A 25913-nucleotide genomic window follows, 5' to 3' on the forward strand; every position below is an offset into this window, starting at 1 on the left:
TGTGGGTTCTCTGGAAGAAAGCTGTTTTTAGAGGAATTGGCTCTGCTATTTGGGGAGACCAGTGCACACTTCTCTGAGCTGCTTTGGCTTTGAAAAAAATCTAGAAGAGTCTGCAAGATTGCTTTGCATGAGAGATAGACCTTCCTTCCCCTGAATGTTGGGGAGCGCAGAACCCCTCCCAAGGTTTAAGTGCATCACTGCCAGCTAAGGATTGCACATGTAGGGAACAGAGAACCAGATGTGGTGCAAAGCGACCCTAAGGAGAAGGAGAAATCTGGGTTATATAGGTGGCTATGGACATGAGGTGGAATTCTTGATGGTAAAAAGAGAAGTCACGTTCAGATGTCTTTGGGATGATAAATCAGACACTTCCTGTGCATCTTGGGGTGCATGCTACAGTTTCTACTCCCTGCTCCCTCTTTCTCATCTTTCAACCTCCCCCACCTACTGGTCTTCTCTCATTGATAAGAGGATGAATTTTAACTGCTCGAAAGACTTTTAGGCCAACACACAGATCCCCAGGCACGGGCTTCGTTGCCTCAAGGAACAAACAGGTCTCCTCTGCAAAGGTCTCTCTTACATGTCACCTCTCCCAGCACCTAACCAGAGAATCTTGCCTCATCTGCTTTAATGTCTCAGCTTTATTTTATCACAGAGGAGAATGAGGCAAGCACAGCAAGAGAAGTTCTAGGCGATCTGTCTGGTGGGTCGTGTGTGCCCGGTCAGCAGGGGCAGCCTTATTTCCATGTCTGCATACATTTGCATGAAGATGAGCTACTGCCAGGCTCCATTCACAGTGCAAGTGGCTAGCCTAATTCTTGAACCTGTTCTCTCAACCATAATCTTCAAAGAACTGACGGAGCTTTATGGAGGGATCTTACGCAGGTAGCTTCAGCTCCTGTGATGTGGTTTCCAACCTTTCTCACCATGCCTAATATAAAAGTGGTGGCAGTAGTAGCCGCAGTTGTAGTAAAATAATACCAATCGCTGCTAACATAGTATATCCTATGCGCCAGACCCAATACTAAGCATCTGATAGCATATATTCATTTCACTTTCACACGAACCATTAAGACGGTACCACTAGCCTCCAAATTTTTCAGTTGAGTAAACCAAGACTCAGAAATGTTATTTGCCAATGGCTAAAAGGCAGGGCAGAGCTAAAATGTGGGTCTGCCTGAATTCATGGTCTACACTCTTAAGACCGTGCTTGTTGCTGTGGCTGCTTATTTTTAGAAGTACTCTAGCTAGGTTGGCCATTCCCAGACTTCTAGATTTCATAGGCTAGGTGGTTACAGACCTCTTATTTTGTCAATTAAGGCAATCTCTGTGTGTCTGTTGTACATAACATTTATATATAGACTTATAATTATATAATAATGACACATATGATTAAACACATATTTATATTACACACACATATTCATCCTTCAGTGGCCATCATTTTATAAAATGAAGAGTATTTTTAACAACAATGATAACAGAGTAAGGAAGTCTAGAAATTTAAAACAAAGGACACTTCTTGAAATGGAATATTTTTGCTCAATGGAAAAATATCACATTGTTCTTGTTATTCTTACTTGACCTCATTTAAGGAAAAACTCAGTAATAATCAAGACAGCCTTTCAGAAAGAACTAGCCTAGCTTGTCAATGTTCCTTTTAAAATTCAATGTCCAGGTGTGAGCCCAACGGCCCAGGTATGGTCTGGCCTCCATGGGTCGCATCTCCAGTGGGGACGTCTGTAATTTCTCTCCCCCAGACACCTGAGCTGTGTGCCCGTGAGGCCCAGGCTGGAGGCATAGGGGTGTGGAGTGGGAGAGGAGGGCGGGCAGGCCCGAGCTCCTGAATCAGGGCTGGGGTTTGGGACCTGGTCAGCGGAAGGTCTGTGGTTGCCAAAGAGAAAAGATAAAAACTGGCAGATGTTAGGGGAAAGGAACGAGCCGGGGCAGAGAAAGAAACCAATGTGCTATGGGAATCTGAAATGCGATGAATGTTGGCAGGAATTCTGTCTTGACACCCTCGTTGGGAGGCCCAGAGTCCTACCCTGGCATGGATGGAGGGGATGGCCCTTGTGACGAGGAGCACAGGGTTAACTGGGTGGAGAAAGAGACCAGGCTGGGGAGGAAAGTGGGAAGACCATGGGTGCAGAGAGGGAAAGAAGTGGGGGGTGGATCAAGGGAGGGAGAAAAAGAGAAGGGCGAACGGTACAGAAAAGGCAGAGAGGAGGGACAGGCGTAGGGGGAAATGGGGGACGAAGGGCAGGGGGTGGGGATGGGCGGGACAGGTGTGAGGTCTAAGTGAAGTCCCGGGAAGGAAGGGCTCTCCAAGGCTAGAGCGACGGACCACAAGGAGTGAAGGCAAGTCACAGTAAAACACAAAGGGAATTCACTGTTGGTTTTTGCTAAAAGAAGACTGACGGCTGAGTGAAGGTGGAGGAAGGTACAGAAGGTGTGGATGTCAGGGCCAAAAAAACACTCGTGGCTGACTCGCTCCTGCCTGCAGGAAGGGTGTGGAGGCATGGGTTGTGTCCACTGGGGCTGGGGAAGAACGTTTTAAAGGGAATCAGAGAAAAGCTGGCAAAGCAACTGAAGAAAGAAGAAACGAAGGCTCCCCTGTTGTAAGTTATATGTTTCTTCTCATCTCAATCAGGGTGAAACCAAAGTCATTAAAATGATCTGGCCCCTCATTACCCCTCTGACCTCATCCCCTGACACTCTTCCTTGTGTTTACTCCACTCCAGCCACACTGGCCTTCTGGTATACCAGGCACAGTCCTACCTCAGGACCTTTGTGCATGCTGTCCTCTCTATTTGCAATACTCTCCTCCAGATATCCACTTGCTTTTTCTCTCACTCATTTCTTTATTTTTCTGCATAGAACCTACCATCTTCTAACATAATATCTAATTTACTTTGTTCTGTTTATTGTTTATTGTACTCTTCCCTCAACTAGAATGCAAGCACCATAAAGGTAGAAATTTGGTCTATTTTGTTCACTGCTGCTCCCTAAGCACAGAACAATGATTGGACCACAGTGGGCTCACAATAGATGTTTGTTGAATGAATGCATGAATGAATGAAAGGGTCAGTGGGTCATCTATTGGAATGCATTGGGAACAGAAGGGCATGCATAAGAGGAGAAAGAGGAGGGGGAGGAGGGGAAAAGGGAGGAGGAGGAAGGAGAGGAGGGGAAGGGGGAGTAGGGAGAGGAGATGATGCAGCAGAGAGGTGAGGGAAATGTATACAATATCTTTCATTTGGAGGGCTTTTATCTAATGGTGTTTGTAGTTGGGGGGGTTCCATCTAATGATGTGTTTAATAAAGCCATCTAAAGATGAAGGTAGAAGTGAAAACAGTTATTGTCATGTAAAGAGTGATCTTCAGGTCAATGTTCACCGACCCTCTACTCAATCCAGAATGAGACACTGGCCATTTTCTAACATATGAGAGAAGAGTGGACAAGATTAAGCTACATGGACAAACAAATTTTACTGGAGTTTTGGACACCTGTGCACACACATAGACACACACAATCTTGTCTCATTACCCAAAGGTCTAATCTAGACGACAGTAATCTGATTTGAAATGATTAAGAGCTCAGTCTCTTGCTCAGTAATAGTAGCTGTGAAATCAGTTCATTATTCGTATACTTTCCTCCTCCACCACCATTTTATAGAAGGCTTGCCCTTGTGTCAAGGGCTATATTAAGTGCTTTACATGTGGTATTTCATTTAGTTTTCACAATGACCCATTGAGTAATACTATAATTATCACATTACTATAAATGAGAATACTAGAGACGAGGGAGAGCAATTATTTTGCCCATAATCACAAACAGCTAGTACATGGTAGAGGCAGGATATAATCCCGGGGTGACTCTAGGGCAGGGACTGGCCAACCTTTACTGCAAAGGGCCAGACAGAAGATATATTAGGCTTGGTGGGCTGTAAGTTCCTTTGTCACAACTACTCAATAATGCCCTACAAGAACAGCCATAGGCAATACATAAATGAATGGGTGTGGCTGTGTTCCAATAAAACTTTATTTACAAAAATAGGTGGTGGACATACTTGGCCCATGGGCTGTCATTTGCTGACTGTGCTCTAGAATCTATGCTCTTAACCCCTGAGCTATCATACCTGGGAAAGCCTGGAAAGAGAGCAAAGAGATGCTGAGTGCTTTCAACAGTCAGCTCTAACAGCCCAGCATGCCGCCAGCCTGTGGGGGACTGGCTGAGACCAAGAGGCGAACTCGCCAGGGACAGAGGGCAGCGGACAGGCACTTACATTTCAACGATGCCCTCTGGCAAGTTGGCGGGGATCTCCATCAAGCCCTTCCCTCGACAGTCCACGATGTTATTACTGCAAGTGCAGGCTGAAGGGCAGGAGATGGAGTTGGCATTGCAGGATGGAGGCTCCGAGTGCGGGCCTGTGGGACCAGAACACAATGGTCAATTCATGTCAGTGTCAGCAGCCGCCTGGGCTTCTGTGTCTCTTAACCAGCTTCCCAAGGAGGCAGCGTTACCTGATCAGCTACCTGAAAAATCATCACCAGTTAACATCGGCCCTCAGATGGAGACACAGCTGCTGCTGGCTAAACATTCAGCCAAGAGGAGAGAGTCTACCCTTGACCTGACCATTTCTAGATTGTTCCACTTGCTCTGTCATCCCCTCATCCTTAGTCTTTCAGAGACAGAGTTGCTCTCAGAATCAATCACACATGAAAATATGCCACTGCAATGCAAAGAGCATACGCTGGGACTACTTTTTCAGGGAGTCCCATGTCTGAATGACATTCCAGGGTTTTGGGCTTTTATCTGGGGCTTGGATACCGCATGTAGACACACCTTCGTTTCTTTCTCAAGTGGCTGGAAGTCACTATCAGAACCAAGTGGGAAGAGAAAAGGTGACAGAATTTCCTCATTTGGGGCACTGATGTTGTCCAAGTGTCAACAGATCCATCAACAGCGACATCCAAGGCCTTTTCAAACAGCTTTTATGTCCAAAGAACATGTAAATAAAACTTATCTCATTAGAAAAAAAGTGAATAAGTTACTACATATTTTGGAGTCTTAGTTTTGTTTGAGGTGAGAACCCGTGTGAATTTAACGCAAAGTGGTAAAAAACCCAAGAAAATGGCAAGGAAGGAGCTTATTTAGAAAGCCGAATGAAGATAAACATATTAGCAAACTAACTCAAGATTCAAAGAGTCATAAGAATCTTAATCACTTTCTCTGGTGGTCACACCAAATCGCTAGCAGAAGTAAATTCAAACATTTTAAAGACACTGTAAGTTTTCACGCTATGACTGTTTCTTCAAAGTGAGGTAAGAATTGCAAACCTGTGGTTAGTTTCTCAAATGTGGACACTGTGGTCCAAAAGGTAAACTCAACCCAATGGCCTTCTCAGGACCTTATCCTATACCTGGGGATCCAGCCAACAGGGGTGATTTCAATGTCTTTCCAGATCCACCTCCCTGAGCAAAGGGCCATGGGCTGAGACCAAACTCAGACTAACTCTGCAAACACCCTCACTGCTCAGACATGGACCGTCTGGCTGGGGGCTCTTGGAGAGAGGTTAAACGTGAAACATGGAAAACACCTGTAGGCAAAGATGATTTTGGTTTGGCCCCTGTTCACTGGAGAGGCTGAGGCTGGGAAGCCAGAGCGAGTCTAGCTACGGTGGTAGAATCAGAGGACTGACCGGGCCTGGGGCAAGTCCTCGTTTGGACAGTGAGTGAGCCTTAAAGCAGAAGCTCCCCTCTCCACGTTCAACAGTCCCTATACTTGGGGGTGGTCCTCCTGCAAGACTCAAATCGATGCCTATGGCTTAATTTGGAACATTTACTTTGCCATAAGTGCAACCCAGTGACCAAAGATTCTTACTTCCCTTGGCCTCACTTTCACACACACATACACAGACACACAGACACACACACACAATTTAAAAACACCCTCTTAGGTGGAACATTCGAGCAAATATTCTTGTCTAGGGTACAAGGACTTCAAACTCTCCAGTGTCACACTAGTGGATCTAACAGAGACCATGGAAAATGCCAGAGAGATGATAACTTACATTAAAATCCCCAAGTGGAACATTCTCTTAGATAGAGAGGTGGTGCTGGCTTTGTTCCAAACTGGGAAAGTCTTTACATTTCTGAGAAAATGACAACCCCAGAGAGCCAGCCTGTAAGAACCTCAGATCAGGAATGAGACTGTTGTGGCCAAGAGTGTGGGCTCTGGAGTCCCACTGGCTCAATTTGAACCCTGGTTCTATCCTATCATCCTTATGTCCCCGTGCCTCAGTTTTCCCCACCTGTAAAATGGGGGAAACAACAATACTTACTTCATAGCATGGCTTTATTGCTAAGGCAAAGGAAATTAATGCACGTAAAATATCAATATTTAGAAGAGGGCATGGCACAGAGTTAGCGCTTAGTCGTGTTATTTGTTATTGTTTTTGTTGTTATTATTGTTATCACTGTTTTTTGGCTGCACCATGCGGAACACAGAACTTTCCAGACCAGGGATCGAACCCTCGCCCCCTGTGGTGGAAGCATGGAGCCTTAACCGCTGGACCACCAGGGAAGTCCTGTTGTTGTTATTATTAATAATGGGTCTGGCTCTGCCATGAATTGTCTACAAGACCTCAGGCAAGTCACAGTACCCCCCCGCCCTGAGCTTTTCTGCTGCCATCTTGGTGAAGTTTGGACTGCATGACTTCTGAAGTCCTTTCTGGGTCTAGAGATCGACTAGTGTTCTTCAGAAAAATGGAAGTAGAAGGAGCAGAAGACACCTAAAAGCTTTCCCTCCTCTGCTGCATCTCTTTGCAGGTGGCAAAGAGGATCTACAGCGGGCAGGGCTCACGTCCCCTCACCTGCATCCTCCCAAGGAGGCTGGGAGCGTCAGGACTGCAGGTGTCAGGGCTTCTGAAGTGTAGATGGTGCTCCCCAAAGAAAACTGCCATGCCTGGCCCTGCATATCAAGGGGCTCGGGTGCCTGACCAGCCAGGGAGACACGCCACACCCCGCACCTTCCTGGATGGGAAGCATCAGGGGCTCCAAGGAGCCCTGAGCCTGAGCACTTGCCTTTCTTTCCATCCACTGAGGCACAGGGTATCCGATGGCCGTCCCTCTTTTGATCTGTCAAAATATTACTTAGTGGGGTATGTCAGAAAAGAGCGGAAGAAAGGCGCTATGTTTTACGGCTCACATGGGCAACAGAAAGTTCTGAAATGGAGTTTCTTCAAAGGTACCCCTTCTGACTTCTGTGCTGAAATGAATTCTGTTTAAACCAGACCCAGGCTGCAGCCTTGAGTCCCTCTGGGAACGAGCTGTGTCTTTCACAGGGTGGCTCTGATCTGGAAGAAAGGGTGTGCTACATTGCAAAGGATGTTGTCAAGGCCAAAAAGGATTTGAAAAGCTTCCTTAACCAGGTCACTAACAACACCTTTAATTACGCAGAGAGAAACAACGGTAATTATAGTCTCTGTCAGCATCCTGGGCTGGCAGCTCCCCAGCTAGGTATTCACACATGGCAAGGATGCTACTCTCTTGTTGAAACAAAACACTTCAGGTTTAAGCCGGGGTTGAAAGATGAGTTTGCTTTCCCTGGAAACATTCCCCCTTAATCAATGCTGGAGGGACCAAGCCTATTTCCCTCTGGGCCTCTAAGTCCTGTGTGGTAGAAGTCCTTCCCCTTTGCTTTCTGTCTCTGGACAGAGTGAGACTAGCATGTAAGTTCTACAAGGTCAGTGACCTTTTCTGTCTTATTCACTATTATATCCTCAGTGCCTAAAAGAGGGCCTGGCACAAAACACTCAATAAACACACCTTGGGTGAGTGAGAGGATGAATACATGAATGAAGTTGCCCCAGAAGCCTTAGAGACATGGGGACTGAATGCCACCAAGCTATGGAGGTGAACGATTCTTCTGGAAGGACCGTGAGGGGAGGCCCCCTGAGTTCTGAGTGCCCTGGGCGCCGGTCCATAGCATCAGCCTCAGAGTGGGGAAACGGAGTGGCAATGGGTAGACAGGACTCTCACGCCTGAAGCTCAGGTCTTTCTATCACAGCAAAGGCCATCTGTCCAGTCCCCCGAGGCTCCCTCTGAGACTAGCTCACCTGCGCAGGTCAGGTGTCCTAGGTCCTCTGTCAGCAAATCCATCCCTCCCAGCCTTTCCTGTGCACACACGTTGAGGCTAAAGAGAGTGATGCAGGAGATAGGAGATTTCCAAGGGGGACAAAGCGAGGAAACACCTACCTTTCTACCCAGCAAACTCTATGACGACAAGCTAGGAAGCAGAGAGGAATGGGAGCAGAGCTTTTATATTGGGGTAGAAGGAGTCTCTGCGTCTCCTTGATGGAAAGGGTCTCTCTAGGTGTGTGCCTGCCTGCATGCACGTGTGTGTCCCTGTTGTATGATGCGTTCTCAGGGGGCCTATGAGTCCTCATGGTCCTCGAGGGAGCCTGCCGACTGGTACCACTGCCTCTTCTCCCTGGCACAGCAAGGGCCTTAAATCAGAGCGTACTGATGAACTAGCAGGCAGACCCCCTGTCATCTACTTTCTAAGACGTTCTCTTATAAACCTAGGAGTGCATGTGGACTTGTTCTTCCTTTCTTCATTTTAAAATAAGTGCCCAGCTTCTCTGCTCTTGGAACTCTTCCATCCCAGTGCTAAAATGCTACTGCCCTGGGGTGGAAGGATGTCCTGATCAGAGTAGGGAGATGGGGATGTGGGCCGAGTACCTGTCTCTCTTCTGGGGGCCCATCTCACCTTTCCTTAATCACTGCAGCTCTGGAATTTCAATCTGGAGCCAAAGCCACCTCTGTGCCAAACAAGGAGGAAGCTGAGATGCCCGGCCTCCCTTCAGATGTCTCCTAAGACTCCCTGGACTGTGGCCTGATGTCTGGAGGGAGGGCAGAGCAGAGCTCGGGGGGAACGGAGGTGCTGGCCCTTCCTGCTCTTACTGGTCATCAAGGGAGCTGCTTCCCAGCCCAGGGGGTTGTCAACGAGCAAGAGGGCAGGAACGCGTTCCCAGCTAGACCTCTCACAGGGCAAGTACCTGTGGTCACCGGCATGGACATTGTACAAATTACCCTCCCTCTGCTGACTGCACAATTCTCCCTCTGGTTCTGAGAAAGAAGAAAGATGGAGCAGCGACCAGGGATATGACTCCTGCCCAGCTCTGACCCCATCTTTGTTCTTCTGCTCATTGGCAAACGGGAATGATCATCACCCTGAAAGCCAAAGGCCCTAACTTGTCTGCCCAGATGAGTGGGGCAGAGGTCACCGAACTCCAGGCCCAGAGAGGGCCATGGAGATGGTGGGGAAACAGAAGCCCTGAGAGAGAAGCGTACCTGCCCGTGGACACAGTCGTGGCCAATCTAATAATGACCATCATTCTCATAATAGTAGCTAACGTTTATAGGATGTTTCCTATGCACTGCACTGAGTGCTTTGTATATATCACCTCACTTGACCCTCATAAAACCCCTGTCGTAGATCCATTATTATTATTCCCATAATAGAAGGGCTCTTCTACCATCTCCTCTGCCAAAAAGACACCCACCTTGCCTCTCTATTGCCATGAAGTGGAAAACCGTCAAAGCCTTGGAATCTCAGGAGGCAGGAAAGGAGGCTCAGGGGAGAGACATGTATTGTGTCAGCTACCCTGGAGATGGCTGGACACTCTTGCGTTAGAGCCGTTGTTTCTCTCTTTCTGTCTTTAAAGAGAACTTCGCCCAGTAGAGTGCGGACAGTTGGAAAATCTACTGGCCTCGTGAGCGCGTGGAAATAAATTAATTCCAGTATTCAAATTAAGCATCCCTGTTGGCCTCTGGTCTTTCAAAAGCCAACAACAGACTGCAATGACAATGGGACTTGAGCAATTATGATGAGAATATAAATGAACATGATTTAAATACCAGAGGCATGATAACTTGGAGAATGGCTAAATAAACCTAATAATCTCATTCCTGCAATGTCCAATTATGGTGTTTTAATTAAAACCTCCTAAGGGAATGGGTGGCTAGTCATGGCTCACCTTAATTATCTTTATACCTAGTAACTAGTCTCAAATTAAAAAAAAAAAAAAGATGTAGAAGGGGAAAGTTTCTTGTTTCCAAGGAGATACACCTGTTTCATTTTTAATAATAACTGAGGAAGAGTTTGTTGAGAGGCTATTAGGATCCAGCACTATTCTAGGTATTGGGGCACCGGAAAAAAATGTAAGACACAGAGCCTTATTACTAGAAGACAAGATTAATCTTCATGAAAATATATCTCACATTCAAAGGCAAAGGACGGATAAATGTGAAAAGGGTGGACAAACCAATGGGTTCAAAGATATTCAGAGGAAAGAGATAACTGACTCAAGAGGTCAAATATTTAGCTACTACCCTTGAATTACAAATTGTAACTGGTAGAAACTTTCTCAGATTAAGGGATAAGAAAATTGACACGTGGAAGACAAATCCTAAAGTTTAAACTCCAAAATAAGCCCTTTAGCTAAGGATGGAAAAAAAAATTCAACTTGCAACTCACGTGAGCCTAATCATGGCCAAAGCAGAACCTTTTCTCCAATCTGCTGTATGAACTCATAACGTCCACTGAGGGACTCTTCTAGTCCTAGGGCCCTAACTTCCTCTTAAAACAAGGAAAATTAACAGAAATCCCTTCAGCAAGAGCTAAAGGAAACTAAGCAGTCCTGCTGTATATCATAGAAAACTGTTAATAATAAATAAAATAAGAGTCTCCCACCCTTGTGAAAAATGCCCAGCTCTCTCCCCAGGGGAGGAAAATAAACGCCTTTGATTGAAGGGGACCGTTGACAGAGGGGACGAATTTTGCCAGAGTGTGCTACTAGCAAATTTCTGGGTTAGCTGCGGTGATAAGGAACCAGTAGCCTGGACTTCTGGGGAGAAGAGGCTGGGCTCCAGACAGCCGGATTTAATTCAAAGGGAGATATCAGGAACTTGGGCAGGCAGGGCTGTCACAGGCTGAGAGAGATAAAGCTCTTTCCTGTCTCTGGAGTCATGCGTTGGGTGAATTTTTCGATACCGTGTAGGGGCGCAGGGAGGTTTTTCTAAGGCTGCCTCAACAGGGGCCACTGGTGATGAATACGCATAGGGATGGTTGAAGTACTGCCCCATGCCCTTTTTTCTCCTGAGCAGACGACTTCTATTTTTTAAGAGATTTTCATGCTCCTCCTTTCTTGACTGAAGTCCTCCTCCTGCGGGTTATGGGAGAAATAGCTTGGATGAGGAGGGACCCTGGTGGTTTTGCAGCTTTCAACAATGGCCATCAGGTCTGTCCCAGACCGCCTCATTCGGATGCCTAGCTGGGCTCTGCCGTGGGGCAGGGCCTGCACCCTCAGAGGTGGGCTGCATCTCATGGTAGGCGGGTTGGTCGGTACCTGAAAATAGCCCGTTTCTTTGACCTCCTGTGCTTGCACAGGCTGAGTCCTGCTCCACGCTGCTTCCTCTGGCATCCTTTTATCACAGTCTCACCACCTACCTTGAACAAATCATGAAAGACGTAGTACTTTTGGGAGGGGGTGCTCCTCCTGAACCCCACTAATGAGGGCGGTTGTTCATTCGTTACAGATGTTCAGTTCACCAGTTCCCCCCGCCATTGTATCTGACTTACTTTTCAGAAAGTTACCCTGCACAGCATCCTATTTTGAAGCCTTGAGAGCCTGGGAAAAGCATCTAAAAAATCCCCCATGCATAGGGGCCCTAATATGTCACTCCCTTAAATTCATACTACTAGTGAGAGGGTGGAGGTTAACAGCATATTCATGTCTGCAGTCTGTGGATTAAATTCTCGTGTCCTTAAAAGACACCTGGCCTCGTATGAAGAAGTTACAGCCCGTCACAAGCAATGGGCTTGATTGCTATAAACAGGGGATATGACAAAGGTCACAGTCACCTATGTAACTATTAATCCACCTGTGAGATCCAGCTTTTTCAGAGGAAGGAGACCTGGGGCAGTAACGTTTCCAGGACCCAGGAGGATCAGCCTTCCGGCCCTGGGTTTTGGGTCCTGACTGCTGCTGGGTAAGCAATGTCTCGGCACTCCCTTGATGGGAAGGTGCTTTCATGACAAAGCACCTTCGTGTTGGTGCGCAGCTTTAAACTTGGTACCCACCCGTAATAATGTGTTTTAACCTTCTCCCTAATTAGTTTTTCTCAATAGCTTTTGGATGACTCCTGCACTCTATAATTATTTCTTTCACTGGCACTTATGCCGATATTGTACCCTTTGCCTAATAATTACTGTAATTACAGTCACTATATTTGAGTTGGGTGCCTGTGTGATAAACGGTTTTATTATGTGTTTGATGGAAAGTGATTTCTAAGTGGGCGTCTATAGGAAATTGTTGAGGTACTGCTCTGAAACATGTTAAAATATTTTTGGGTATTAAATGACTTGATAAAGTTGTAACATGACAGGAGAAAGCAGCAGATCAGGGAGATAAAGTTGAATTCAAGGAAAATTCCTATATATGGCAAATGCAGCCTAAGAGCAGAAGAGGGCCAGTCTGCACTCCTGGCCACATGGGGGTCCCATAGCGCATAGTGGGCTCAATAAACCTTCCATACTGAAAGTGGGCAGCAATTAAAAAAAGGTGAAAAGTGCAGTCCCCACCCACGCTAAGCTCCTCATTGACCTTTTCCCTTCCTACACACCAGAGCCCCAAGATCAGCCTTTAGAAGCCACTGGGTCCCAATTCCAGGACTGAGTTCCTGGATCTCAGGAATGCATCTTTGGGGAACTCCTCAACTGAATACTCTTTTTTTTTTTTTTTTTTTTGAGGAAATCAAGAGATTAGCTTACTTCCTTGCCACCAGAAAAGGGAAGAATGGATGGGATTGGGCAATGTCAATGAAAAGTAAAAACAAACAAGCAAACAACATTTAGGACCCAAGGCAAAGGTGACATCCTCTGGGAAGCTTTTCTCAGGCCACTCAGCCACCTCCCGTCCTGGAGAGATGAGCGGCCTTCAGTCATGTCCAAGCACAGCTCTGTTTTCTGTACTACATGGGCACCTGTGCTTCTATTACAGTTCGATTACCCACAGATCAAACTCTCGTGTTTGCTCAGCATTTTGTGGGCCCACTAAACTATAATAATTAAGCTCCACTCATTAGCTCTCACCAAGTGCTGTGTATTATGCTAAGTGCTTTATATGCATTACTTCATTTAATCCTCCCACCCATCTCTGGAGTTATGGACTACAATTTTTTCTATTTTGCAGACATGCAGAAACTTACCAAAGTCACACACCATTAACAGACAGAGCTAAGATTTCCAGCCAAGCAGGCTGACCCCATAGCCTCTATTAGCCTGACTCTCCATTTCTAGGAGCAATGGGCGATAGGAACGGGTTTGGCCAATGCTCAAGTACCTAATGGACTCTGAGGCGTCAAAGGAAGTGATTCATGAGTTCCTTGAGCATTTTCCTTTATCAGATGGCAAGAGCTTCTTTTCTGGAACCCCTGGAGGCACCTTAGAGTTCTTTTAAGTGACTGGCGAATGCTGGGGCAACCTGCGAGGCTCCACACCGAGCTCTGGGCTGGGGTGTGCGTTCAAGGCCAAGGTGATGTTAAGGAGAGCTCACAGGTGGGCGAGTCACAGGACAGGAGGGGAGGGGAGTGGTGGGGTCACCTCACCTGGGCACACGTACTCCTTCTTCTGCACGTCCGCCACGTTGAAGCCCCTCAGGTGCACAGGAGCCATGCAGAGAGTGAACTGGCCAATGGTCCGCCTCTGTCGCAGCCAATCCGAGAGCCAGGCCAGGTGGCAGTCGCAGTACAGGTGGTTGGAGTGGAGGCGCCTGGGAGAGGGAGGGACAGAGGGAAGATGCTGTCACAGCAGGAAGTGGGGAGGATGCCACTGTCTGAATAGAGTGGGCTGAACCTCCGTGCCCTTTGCCCAGTGTGACAATCCTCGGGAGCCCAGGGGAGCACTGCCCTCTGCACCGTGGAATCACCACAGGAGCCTCAACCCTCTTATTGCCAAGCCACAAATGACAGTCATCTTCTCGTGCCGGCCACATCCAATGGAGGCCTCCAGGGTTCTGAGCAATTCCCATTTTTTAATAGTAATTCCACCCTTTTCTCTCCCACTCAGGAAAGGCTCAACACATAGAAGAGGGAGGGTGACATTATTACAGCAATGATCCTGATTCAGGTCAAACTTCCAAAAGGGTGACTCAGGTGTAGCTTTCCGTACTTTAGCTAGCCCTGGTTACAGATGCTTTACAACGGCTTCTTAATCTCCACGCTCCAGTCTGTGGTGAACTGTGGCCGAGATCGGCTGTTGTCTTTCCTCTCCTTCCTTCGTTTTCTCTCTAAGTGTCCCTTTAATGGACCCCCTGTGTGTCATGCTGGTGAGCCTAAAACCAATACCGCTGTGTGCTCTAGCCAGGGTAAGCAGGGCACAGAGAGAAGGGTACTTGCTGAAGGATGTACCTTCTCTTCATCCTCCTATTTAAATAAGGTGTTTACAGACTCTTGTAATCCACAGCACTTTCTCCAGAGTGCCCTTCCTAGCCTTCCCAAGTTCAAGTCCACCTGGTGTATTTGCTATTCTGACTGGTTCAGTGCCTCTGAAAAGGCTTTATCCATCTTCAGGACTCTTGGGCTTTCTCCCTCTAGTAGCTGTGGTTCCAGATCAGCTTCTCATCCTGGAGTGAATAAGATTCCTGAGACGGATCTGGAGGTTCCACATCTGAGGGGAACCTCATCTGGTTAAGTTGAATTTCCTTTCCACTGTCTGGAGGGCAACCTAAGGATACCCAGGGGCTCCTAAAGGTTCCTCCCCAGGGTTTCTGCATCAGGGGTTTCCAACTTCCACAGTCCCTACAAACTTAGATCATTAGCAGTGGCGGTAGGTGAGTTTTAGTCACGACAGCTTATCATATACTTGGCTTTCTGATGCAAATTTTAACTGCCCCATCCTGCACCTGCACCAGCCAGCAATATCTTGGGACTTGCAAGTACTCTGTGTCATGCCAGTTAATACTGAGTGGCAGACCGAAGCAGTGGCTCAGGCTACATCCGTGTCTGAAATGGAGAGAGCTGAAGGGCTCTTGACCACACTCCACTTAGTGTAAGGTCAACATTGCTAAACATTGGCCAAGTGTAGCCCATCTGCGCTGCCTGCCAGCAGAGTCTCCCTGGCCCTGCACGGGTGCAAATTTCGGGCAGGCCAGGGCCACCAGGGACCTTGGCAGACTCAGGGTGGGGGTCCCAGGTCCCATAATATCAGACTGACTAAACAAACCCATATCCCACCTAGAATGCCATTTTTTTCTGCTGAAAAATATTTGAAAAGATTTTTTACGATTTTGTTTAAACATGATTAACTTTGATGCTATAATTTTCTTTTTGTATTTCAGAGCCAATTCTTAAAAGTCAAAGACAACTGCATAGACCCCCAGGACCAAGATACTGTGCCTGTAATGGGCCCCAAGCAATGCTCGCCTCTGAGCGTCAAAGCTCAGGCCCCGATGCTGTGGAAACAAGCCTGGCTCCCTCTTAGTCTGGCACTCCAGGAAGAGGTACGACAGGTGGGAAGGGGGAGGGGAGGCAAAATCCTAACCTGGAGGGAAGGACCTCTGTTCTAAGAAGGAAGGCAAGACCTCTGTGTATTCAACAAAGATGACCACTTTGTGCCAAGGATGGAGGAGGGCCTGGTGTTGGACTTGGAGCTGGTTACTCTTTCCCAAAGAGTATGAAGGGGAGGAGGGAATTCCTTTTCTGCATTGGGACTTTTTGGGAAACTGCAGGATGAGGGAAAATGATCTGTCTCCTGACCCATCAGTGAGCTGTTGAGAGACAGAGAGAGAGAGACAGAGAGAGAGAGAGAGAGAGAGGGAGAGGGAGGGAGAGAGAGATGATTGCGCAGCCAGGAATACACCACCAGGTATAAAGGCTGTCTAGGAAAAAAGTGACAGTGGGTCAGTTCTTAGTGACAAGGGAGAGCAGAGGTAGGTTGCAGTGGCACACACAGGCTGAGGTGCCAGAGTTTTTTTGTGTGCCTTTTAATGAGTTTGGCTTTTATTAGGAAAGGCAGTTGCCCTCTTTGGCACTGAGGTATGGAAGCTAAGGAAACAAGGCGGATCAATGCAAACAAATTCCCATCAGTTCCAGTCAGAGGTAAGAGATCAATGGAACAACAAAAATGAGGTTTAGGTAAGTCAGATCCTAACTGAGCTGATTAATTTCTGGGATAATCAAAATGTCAGCGGTTTCCCTTTTGGAAGATTATATTAGGTTGGTTGTTCCTTAACCCCCACTGGCGAGCCCCAAGCTACCTCTTTTTTAACCTTGCTACAGATGGTCCTTATCCCTTTGTCCATTTCCTGTAGGAATTTCTCCTCTCGTAAGTAGGACCATGGAAAAGAGGTGACCCAAACTGCTTTTGAAGCCATGTGAAGGCTCTTGTCAAAAGCCCAGGACAGTGGACAGGCTCAGATCTCCCCCTCTTGGAATTTTACCCAGCAGAAGGGCTGGAGAGTCGAGCTGGGCAGAGTCTTTCAAGCTGCCTTTTACATCATGTTTCGTAGATCAAATTGAGCAATGTTATCCCAAATACGAATGTTAAAAGAAAAAGAATCTTGATTATCTCGAAACTTGAGCCCAGACACTGCCAGGAGTATGTCTAGTTTTCTTGAGTGAGAAGAGACATAATCTTAATTACTTTCAATAACTTTTGTGATGGCCATGACACAAGGAGGGTGGCCTCCAGTGGCCTTTCAGCCATGTGGAAGCTCCGGTCTCCCCTTCCTCAGCTCACCTGATGCTCTTCTGCTTTTGTTCCTACTGAATGGGACAAGCTCAGGTTCTGATGTCATAGTGCCAGAATCTGACATAGGCTCTGTGGTTTTCGACTTTGACCTTGGGCAGCAATCTAATCCTGGGCCTCAGTGTTATCATCTATAAAACGGGGATATTAATGGTGCCTCCTTGCTTGGGCCATTGTGAGGATTGAAATGATTCATGAAAAATGCTAAGCACAAGGCCTGGGACACCGTAAACTACCGAAGAAATGTTTGCTCTTATTATTCTTACTGTGAGGAGACTAGCTCCAGACTTCAGGCTCTTCCCAACCCAAGGCCCTGCCTGTACAAGGCTATCATTTCTTAGCCACCAAAGCATCAAGGTGGCTACGTGGTTCCTGTCAGTTGTTCTGTGGTCTTTTGTGGACAGAAACACCATATTTCATGTTGGCGAAACCACTTTTACAGAAGATAAGGTGAATGAATACAAATGCCAATTTGTAAAAGGTGCCTTTTAGCCACAGATGCTAAATTAAATTTCCAGCAAATCCTTTTAGAGAGGGTCAGCGTTCATTTTCTATAAAATGTGGCTTCCTGAATTCAATATAAAAGCTTTCCTTTAGAAATCCCATTTACGACTTCCTTCCTCTCTCCTCTTCCCCCTTTCTCCACCACCAGCGCTCCCCCCTCACCACCACACTTTAATTACAGTGAAGGGGGATTAGTCAGCTCAAGTCTCTGGGGTGTTCTCTACAGAGCCATCTCTGAAATTAAACTAAAGAGAAAATGGCAGCAGGCAGGGAGCAAAGAGAACAGACGAGATTGATGGATTGATCTGAACTCATCAGATGAGTGTTCAGGACCACAGGGAAGTATGACAGCAGAAACAAGGAGAAAAAACTCTCCTGCCCTCTTCCCCCACCCTTACAACACCCCGACAAAGATCCAGACCTCACCATCTTCCCTGCCTCCCGTGGACCCCTCCCTGCTCTCTTACTGATGCTTTTCAACTGAAAATAACAGGAGGGGAGGTAGAAATCACAAAGCTGCAGCCCACAGGAGCTGGACTGCTGGTTGCGCAGGCGAGAGCCGTATTTCTTCTATTCAACCCACTCGCCTGGGGAGATGCGGGCCCAGCACCCCGAGGACCCAGTGATTTCTCCTGCACCATTCCCTTTAATTAATCAATCTATCTATCTATCTATCTATCTACCTATCTATCTATCTATCTATCTATCTAGGCCGCACCATGCAGCACGTAGGATGTGGGATCTTAGCTCCCCGACCTGGGATCGAACCCGTGCCCCCTGCATTGGGAGTGTGGAGTTTTAACCACTGGACTGCCTGGGAAGTCCCACCATCCTCTTTTAAAAGGGAAGTAAGAAGATAGATGTTCTTGGCTGAATTCTGCTACCCCATGAGGGAACAGAGGGAGAAATGGGCACAATGATGGAAGCTGAGCTTGGATCCTCCTTCTATATAATAACTTGTATTTGTTGCGTGGACACCATGACCAGGCGCTTTACATGTTAGTACATGTCATTCCCACCATAACTTTGAGGCAAGCGCTTATGAATTCACTATCTATGAAGAACAGAGAGATGAAGCAACTTGCCCAGAGTAAGTGGCGGAGCTCGTATTTAACCTCAGGTCTGTCTGACTCCCAACTCTGTGTCCTTCTGAGGGCTCTCTGTATCATCTCCTCATCAATTGCTTCATTGATCTTTGCTTCATTCTTACCTGAGATAAGGTCACTTTCTCACTAATGCAGGGGTCTCAAACCTTATGAGTACTGAGATCTCCTGGAGGGTTTGTTAAAAACAGATGGCTGGGCCCACCCCAGAGATTCTGATTCCATGGGTCTGAGGTGGGACCTGCAATTTTGCTTTTCAACAAGTTCCAGGTGATGCTGATACTACTGGTCTAGGGACCCCCCACTTTGGGAACCACTGTTCTAAGGATTTTCACATCTGCTTGGATGCAGTGTTGCTCAGGGGCCATAGATAAGCTGGTTGCTTGGTATTTTTAATCCAGATTTCTGGATAATTAGTACGATGATGATAATAATAATATAACTATAAATACCATTTATTGTCTACTATGTGCCAGGCACTTTACTCTTGGGGGCTGACTCTCCCCTACTGCTGTGATATAAACTCCATTGACGCTCCACCAACACAAGAAAAACATCAAGTATGAACCTCATTGGAAAGGCCAGCAGAGTACATTTGCAGGTGAACTGAAAAAGGATTTCTGGCTGAGAGAGGACAACTTCCCAGGTAACAACGGCACTAGACCTGCTCTCGGTATGGGGCGCCGTGGGGAGATTTGCTTCCTGAGTACACATTCTGGAAGGCTTGAGCCCACCCAACACATTAAAGATAAAGAACGGAGTTACTGCATTCTGATACCAGAGTATCATCCAGGGAGCAGGAAAGTGTGGTGTGTGGCGGGTGGGAGGATGGGGTGAAGGAGCAGCTAAGACTCCCCCTCCTCCACCGTTCCCAGAGCGGGAAACAACTGTAGCCTTTGGCAGGAGGACAGAACTGCCGGTGGTACAGGACATGAACTAAACAAATGATGAATTATCACATCCCTGTTCTAAAATGTAACACCAATAAACTTTTCCATCCAGGTGGAAAACACAAAGAAGATTTCCCCAGTCCAGGAAGATTCCTGGGGTGAAGAGAATTGAGTTGGCCTGAAGCAGGATGGTGGTTCAGAACCATGGATGGCTCCGTGACCCTTCCCCACATCTGCCCTCGCTCACCAACACCCCTTAGTCAGTAGCAGAGGGAGGGGGCATTTGGATGTAGGAACCGAGGGTGAGGTTTTACAAGCAGCTGAGAATGTTGCTCTGAAGCTGCATAAGGTGGGGAGCAGGTGGGGGAGGAAGCAGGGGACCTTTACTCACAAGGTTCGAATCTTCGGCATGTGGTTGAAGCTGGTGACCAGGATGCGGCTAATGTTGTTGTTATTGAGAGTGCTGCGGAGAGAGAGGAGAAACAGGTCAACAGGGCAGCAGCGTGGCGGGTACCAGGATGCTTATGGAAGGTGGGGAAGGGATGGATGTGACTGCACGAGGGACCATCAATCAACAGCCATGGGTCAGTTGGTGCAGCAGCCGGAGACAAGTGGACGGGTCTCCAGATGATAAGAGAATCCCTGATTCCTTTTACAGGTGGATCCCTCCTTTCCTCTGCTGCCCTCTCAGTACTTACTTACCTACCTGGAGCAATAAGGTTGCTTCCTGAAATCCTACCGTGTCCTGAGTGCTTCATTACAACGTCGCTGATTCCCACAACTACAAGGCCAGTTACATGTTCTTGTTCTCATTTTAGAGAGAAGGAAACAGATACAAAGCATCTTTCTTAGTTGCACACAACCCTACAGGGGAGGCTTTATCCTTGTGTTATAGATGAGGAAACTGAGCTTCAGAGAAGCAAAACTACTTTTCCAAGGACTCACAGCTATTAAGCTGTGGACATGGGATGTGAACCCAGCACTAGCTTGCTCCAAACTCCTCGCTCTGCCCATTATACATACTGCCTCATACAGGGTGCTATCGTGGATAGGTTATTTTATGAGTATTTTCCAGCCATCTTCTGGCTCTTTAAGCACATCTTGTCTGGAGTGAGTCTGTGAGCTCTGTGAGGACAGGGATTAAGTCTCTACTCGCTTGTGCCTCCCCACGACCATGGATGGAGACTCCTCCAGTGCAGCATTGACACTGACTGGTATCTTTGTACAGGGAAAAGGGAAGAGAGGGATGTGAGCCCCATAAATGGACCAGAATGAAATCAGGCTGTAGGTAAGTACGGCCCTGGGCTTACCCTTCTAGAAGGACCTATTACGGGAGCCCAGGGAAAGCATGGCAGCCAAGGAAACCATGTGCAGAGGTGGAAATGTTATGTAGCAGAAGGGCCTGTCTGGGTCGGTTATTTCAGTGACTGTGCAGACAGAGGCAACCGTTCGCGGCAAGACTGTTCTCAGCTCTCTGACCCACACCTGCCTCACTTTGCATCCCAAAGAGCAGGAGATGGATATAGCCCATGGGACGCTCCTTCGTGATGGCCACTTACTTCTGTGCTCTTCCCTCTCCTGTGCTCCTCCAAGGCCACATCAGATAATACCCTCTTCTCATCCACCCCCTCCTCTTACCCTCCCACGGGGTCCCACCGGCCCAGGAAGGAGCCTTTCTTTGGAAGCCTTCACTGGTTAAAAAGACTTCTTTTGCCCCTGGCTCTCGGTAAACACATTATCTTCCTCTTAAAACGCCCTCTAACATTTTCTACCTTATGCACTCCTACAGTCCCAAGGCCTGGTCCATACATGGTTCAGATTGAGTCTTCTATACCCTAGTTGTGCGGTCTCGGGCCAATGATCAACATCTCTTAACCACAGCTTCTGCATCGGCAGAAGGAGGCAGGCAATGGTACCTACCTCACAGGCTGGTAAAAGGCTTAGCAGACACTATGTGCTCAGTAATTGAGGCGACCATTTAACTGACGTTGGTGGAGAGAATCTAGTCCTGTCCTGGTCATTCCTGTTCCCCTCACACAACCCCAACCCCCAAGGGAAAATAAACAGAGCTCTGCCTGGCACACAGTGGCCCCCCCACACACCCCACCCCACCCAAGGGGCCCTGCACACATGCTTTCTCCCCTGGGGACACTAGTCCACAGCAGGATTCCAGGGACCACGTACCCCTCACCCCAGGCTATTCCTCAAGGCCTTTGGCCAAAAAGGCCAGGAGGAAATCTATTTACACAGAGGCACAGAACCTAATACTTTTTCCCCCCTCCCTGTCATATTTCTTCTGCACCTACCCTGTGTCTGGCATTATTTTAGGCATATAGTATGATAAAGAGGAATGAACCAAATTTACACTGCCTGCTTCTGCCCACTCTGGAACTTTACTAATGCACCAATTCAGACACTTGACATTTTATGAAGTTGAACCTACATAGCTATTTTGTTTCATGTGCCTTATCTTTTCTATAAGTGTGTGTGTGCATGCGTGTGTGTGTGTGCATGCGTGTGTGTGTGTGTGTGTGTGTGTGAATCCATCCTATCTCCATCCACCCAGGAAGTGTTCAGAGCATGTCATCAGACAGGGCGGAAGAATCGGTCCTTCCCACCGGTCCGGGCTCTCCTGCCTTGGTAGGGAGTTTCTGAGGAGCGACTGCTATGCTCCCCATCCCACCCCCTCTCCGGCGGATTAGGAATGCCTCCAGGGCAGAAACAATGCCTTCATTTCCGCTTCCATCCATCCCAGAGTTCTAGGCTCCACACCTGGGGGATACCTAAGCTAGGGTCGTTGACTCACTACCAGACAAAAATCTGAGTGTCCCCCTTATCTCTCAAAAGCAAGGAGCAAGAAGCCTTTGCAGAAAAAAGGCTTCCTTCCAAACATACCTAGCAACTCAACATCAGGCTGAGTTCACAGCCAGCCCTAATTTAGCTGAATATACAGCGCAGTTATATGCCGGGCTTGGATTGTAACTGCATCCGGCAGTCGTCCGGCAGCGATGACTTATTAATGTATGACTACACTGATATTTAAATGTGAGCCGTAATGAGGGCTATAAAACATTTACGATAATAGCAATTATTCCAGAACCAAAGTGACTAAACACAGTATTCAGACCTTCATGATTTGCTGTGTGGGGCTGCCCGGCCCAGGGACGTCAGAGGGTTGCTAACCTCTTGGATGCCGATCTCCATGGCAGCTACAGTTTCTTTTTCCCTAATAAACACAGATTTATTTGATTTCCAATCTTGGTGGCTTTTGCCCATGCAGGGAGCATTCTTTTCTATCTGGTTCTTGTGTCCCAGCCTAAGCAGCTGGCATTTGATGGAGATGTCATTGTCATAACCCTGATGCAGAAGAGCAGAGTGGGTAAGCATGGCCTCAAAGGCAATGACCTGGTTTAGATTCTGCCTCTGCCACTTACAGCCTGTGCAACCATGAGTAAGTTTTCATAATCTTATTAAGTTTCCTCCTCTGTAACATGGGGCAAATAGCAGCACTGATCTCACAGAGCTTTCCTGGTGATTAAATGAGATGGTACTAATAATTGCCAACATTAACTGAGAGCTTATTTTATGCCAGGCAGGCACTGGGCTGAGGGTCCTACTTGTCATCTCATTTCTATAACCACCCGATGAGGCAGGCACCTTTCTATCACCTCCATGTCATGGATGAAGCAAGTGGTGGTACCAGGACTTAAATCCACACAAGCCTGACTCCAGAAATGACACCTGCCTTAGTTGCCTAAGGCTGCTGTAACAGATTACCACACATTCTGTGGTTTAAAGCAACATAAACTTATTCTCATACAGTCTGGGGGTCAGAAGTCTAAAATGGGTTCACGGGACTGTGTTTCTTCTGGAGGCCTCAAGAGGAGAATTCATCTCCTTGTCTTTTGCGGCTTGTAGAGGCCACCATATTCCTTGGCTCATGGCCCCTTCCCTGTATCACTCCAACCTCTTGCTTCTGTTGTCACATCTCCTACTGTTCACTCTGATGTCCTGCCTCCCTCTTAAGAGGACCTGTGTGATGACACTTAGAGCCTGACTGGATAATCCAGGATAACCTCCCCATCTCAGGCTTCTTAGTCATATATGCCAAGTTCCTTTTGCCACATAAGGTACGATTCATAAGTTCCTGGGATGAGGACATGAACATCTTTGGGGGGACATTATCCAGCTGACCATCACGCCCTTGAAACAGGGCATGGAAAGCACACTTGTTAGCACACTGCCTGGCTCATAGGCAGTGATCGGTAATTATTAGCTATTATTATTGTAGCTTGTGTTTGTTTGGTCCTTTATGGTTTACAGTATACTTTCACATTCATCTTATTTGGTACCTGAAGCACTCTGAGGTTAAAATTATTATCCCCATCTTACAGATGAGCAATTTGAGGCTATAAGACATGAGAGACCTACCCAGGGTAGCAACGAGCTCCTAGAGGATTCAGGACTCACTACTCTTTCTTTTCACAGTTTCTCCCAACTTTATCACTGCCTCCTGTTTTCAGGGCAAGTTTGTTACTCCAGCAAAGATATTCTCTGTCATTTCTACTCAGGGACCCAAAGCCGGAAATAACTGAGCAAGCCTCCCATTGCCTCTTGTTCTAGAAACTTTCTTGAAAATTAATCAACAGAAAAAATAAATGGTTTGGTCTGACAATGACCCACCTCCACCCCCATTAGATGACTGCCCAAGCCTAACCTATGGTGACCTCATCAACCTCACCTTATTTATTACTTCCATTTCCTGGAAGAGTTTTGCTAGTTCTAGAATCTAGCTTTAATCTCACTGCCCTGTTCCTATTGAGAAGATATGCTTTACCCCAAGTCGCCCTAGTTGGAAGCTTTTCTCCAAGTAAGTGCTCTTAATTCAGCATTTTCCGTCAGGTTTCAAGCTCAAGTTCAGGGTCACATTAATTCTATGAAACTTCAAGACTGCCCTGGCGTCCCCTTTTTGTACCATGACAAGCTACTGAATGGGCATTTCAGTATGAACTAGAAATAATGCAATTTCCCCCCATCGGATTTATTTATTTAGTTAGTTAGTTATTTTTTTAAATTGGGGTATAGTTGTTTTACCATGTTGTGTTAGTTTCCACTGTACAGCAAAGTGAAGTGGAGTTCCCTGTGCTGTACAGCAGGTTCTTATTAGTTATCTATTTTATACATATTAGTGAATATATGTCAATCCCAATCTCCCAATTCATCCCACCCCCAACCCCCCTCTTTCCCCCCTTGGTGTCCATGTATTCGTTCTCTACATCTGTGTCTCTATTTCTGCCTTGCAAACCGGTTCATCTGTACCATTTTCCTAGATTCCACATATATGCGTTAATATACGATATTTGTTTTTCCCTTTCTAACTTACTTCACTCTGTATGACAGTCTCTAGGTCCATCCCTGTCTCTGCAAATGACCCAATTTCACTCCTTTCTATGGCTGAGTAGTATTCCATTGTGTGTATGTATCACATCTTCTTTATCCCTTTGTCTGTCGATGGACATTTAGGTTGCTTCCATGTCCTGGCTATTGTAAATAGTGCTGCAGTGAACATTGTGGTATATGACTCTTTTTGAATTACAGTTTTCTCTGGGTGTATGCCCAATAGTGGGATTGCTGGGTCATATGGTAGTTCTATTTTTAGTTTTTTAAGGAACCTCCATACTGTTCTCCATAGTGGCTGTATCAATTTACATTCCCACCAACAGTGCAAGAGGGTTCCCTTTTCTCCACACCCTCTCCAGCATTTGTTGTTTGTAGATTTTCTGATGATGCCCATTCAAACTGCTGTGAGGTGATACCTCACTGTAGTTTTGATTTGCATTTCTCTAATAATTAGTGATGTTGAGCAGCTTTTCATGTGCGTCTTGGCTATCTGTATGTCTTCTTTGGAGAAATGTCTATTTAGGTCTTCTGCCCATGTTTTGATTGGGTTGTTTGTTTTTCTGATATTGAGCTGCATGAGCTGTTTATATATTTTGGAGATTAATCTTTTGTCCGTTGATTCATTTGCAAATATTTTCTCCCATTCTGAGGCTTGTCTTTCCCCCTTGTTTATAGTTTCCTTTGCTGTGCAAAAGCTTTTAAGTTTCATTAGGTCCCATCTGTTTATTTTTGTTTTTATTTTCATTACTCTAGGAGGTCGGTCAAAAAAGATCTTGCTGTGATTTATGTCAAAGATTGTTCTTCCTATGTTTTTCTCTAAGAGTTTTATAGTGTCCAGTCTTACCTTTAGGTCTTTAATCCATTTTGAGTTTATTTTTGTGTATGGTGGTAGGAAGTGTTCTAATTTCATTCTTTTACATGTAGCTGTCCTGTTTTCCCAGCACCACTTATTGAAGAGACTGTCTTTTTCCATTGAATATCCTTGCCTCCTTTGTCATAGATTAGTTGACCATAGGTGCGTGGGTTTATCTCTGGGCTTTCTATCCTGTTCCATTGATCTGTATTTCTGTTTTTATGCCAGTACCATATTGTCTTGATTACTGAAGCTTTGTAGTGTAGTCTGAAGTCAGGGAGTCTGATTTCTCCAGCTCCTTTTTTCTTTCTCAAGATTGCTCTGGCTATTCGGGGTCTTTTGTGTCTCCAT

The 25913-nt window shown here is 46.6% G+C and overlaps 1 protein-coding gene across 3 annotated transcripts in view; it reads right to left on the bottom strand.

Annotated features, from left to right (window-relative positions):
- Nucleotides 1-25913, bottom strand: part of SLIT3 (slit guidance ligand 3) — a 619979-nt gene that overhangs the window by 137243 nt on the left and 456823 nt on the right. For all 3 annotated transcript variants that reach the window (XM_068536340.1, XM_068536341.1, XM_068536339.1), the window contains exons 7-9: nt 19701-19772; nt 13674-13837; nt 4286-4427 (exon numbers count right to left, since the gene is read on the bottom strand). In XM_068536340.1, the coding sequence (XP_068392441.1) occupies nt 4286-4427; nt 13674-13837; nt 19701-19772 (378 nt within the window). The remainder of the gene's footprint in view (nt 1-4285; nt 4428-13673; nt 13838-19700; nt 19773-25913) is intronic.

Source organism: Eschrichtius robustus, chromosome 2 (genome assembly GCF_028021215.1).
Source record: "Eschrichtius robustus isolate mEscRob2 chromosome 2, mEscRob2.pri, whole genome shotgun sequence".
Lineage (NCBI taxonomy): Eukaryota > Metazoa > Chordata > Mammalia > Artiodactyla > Eschrichtiidae > Eschrichtius > Eschrichtius robustus.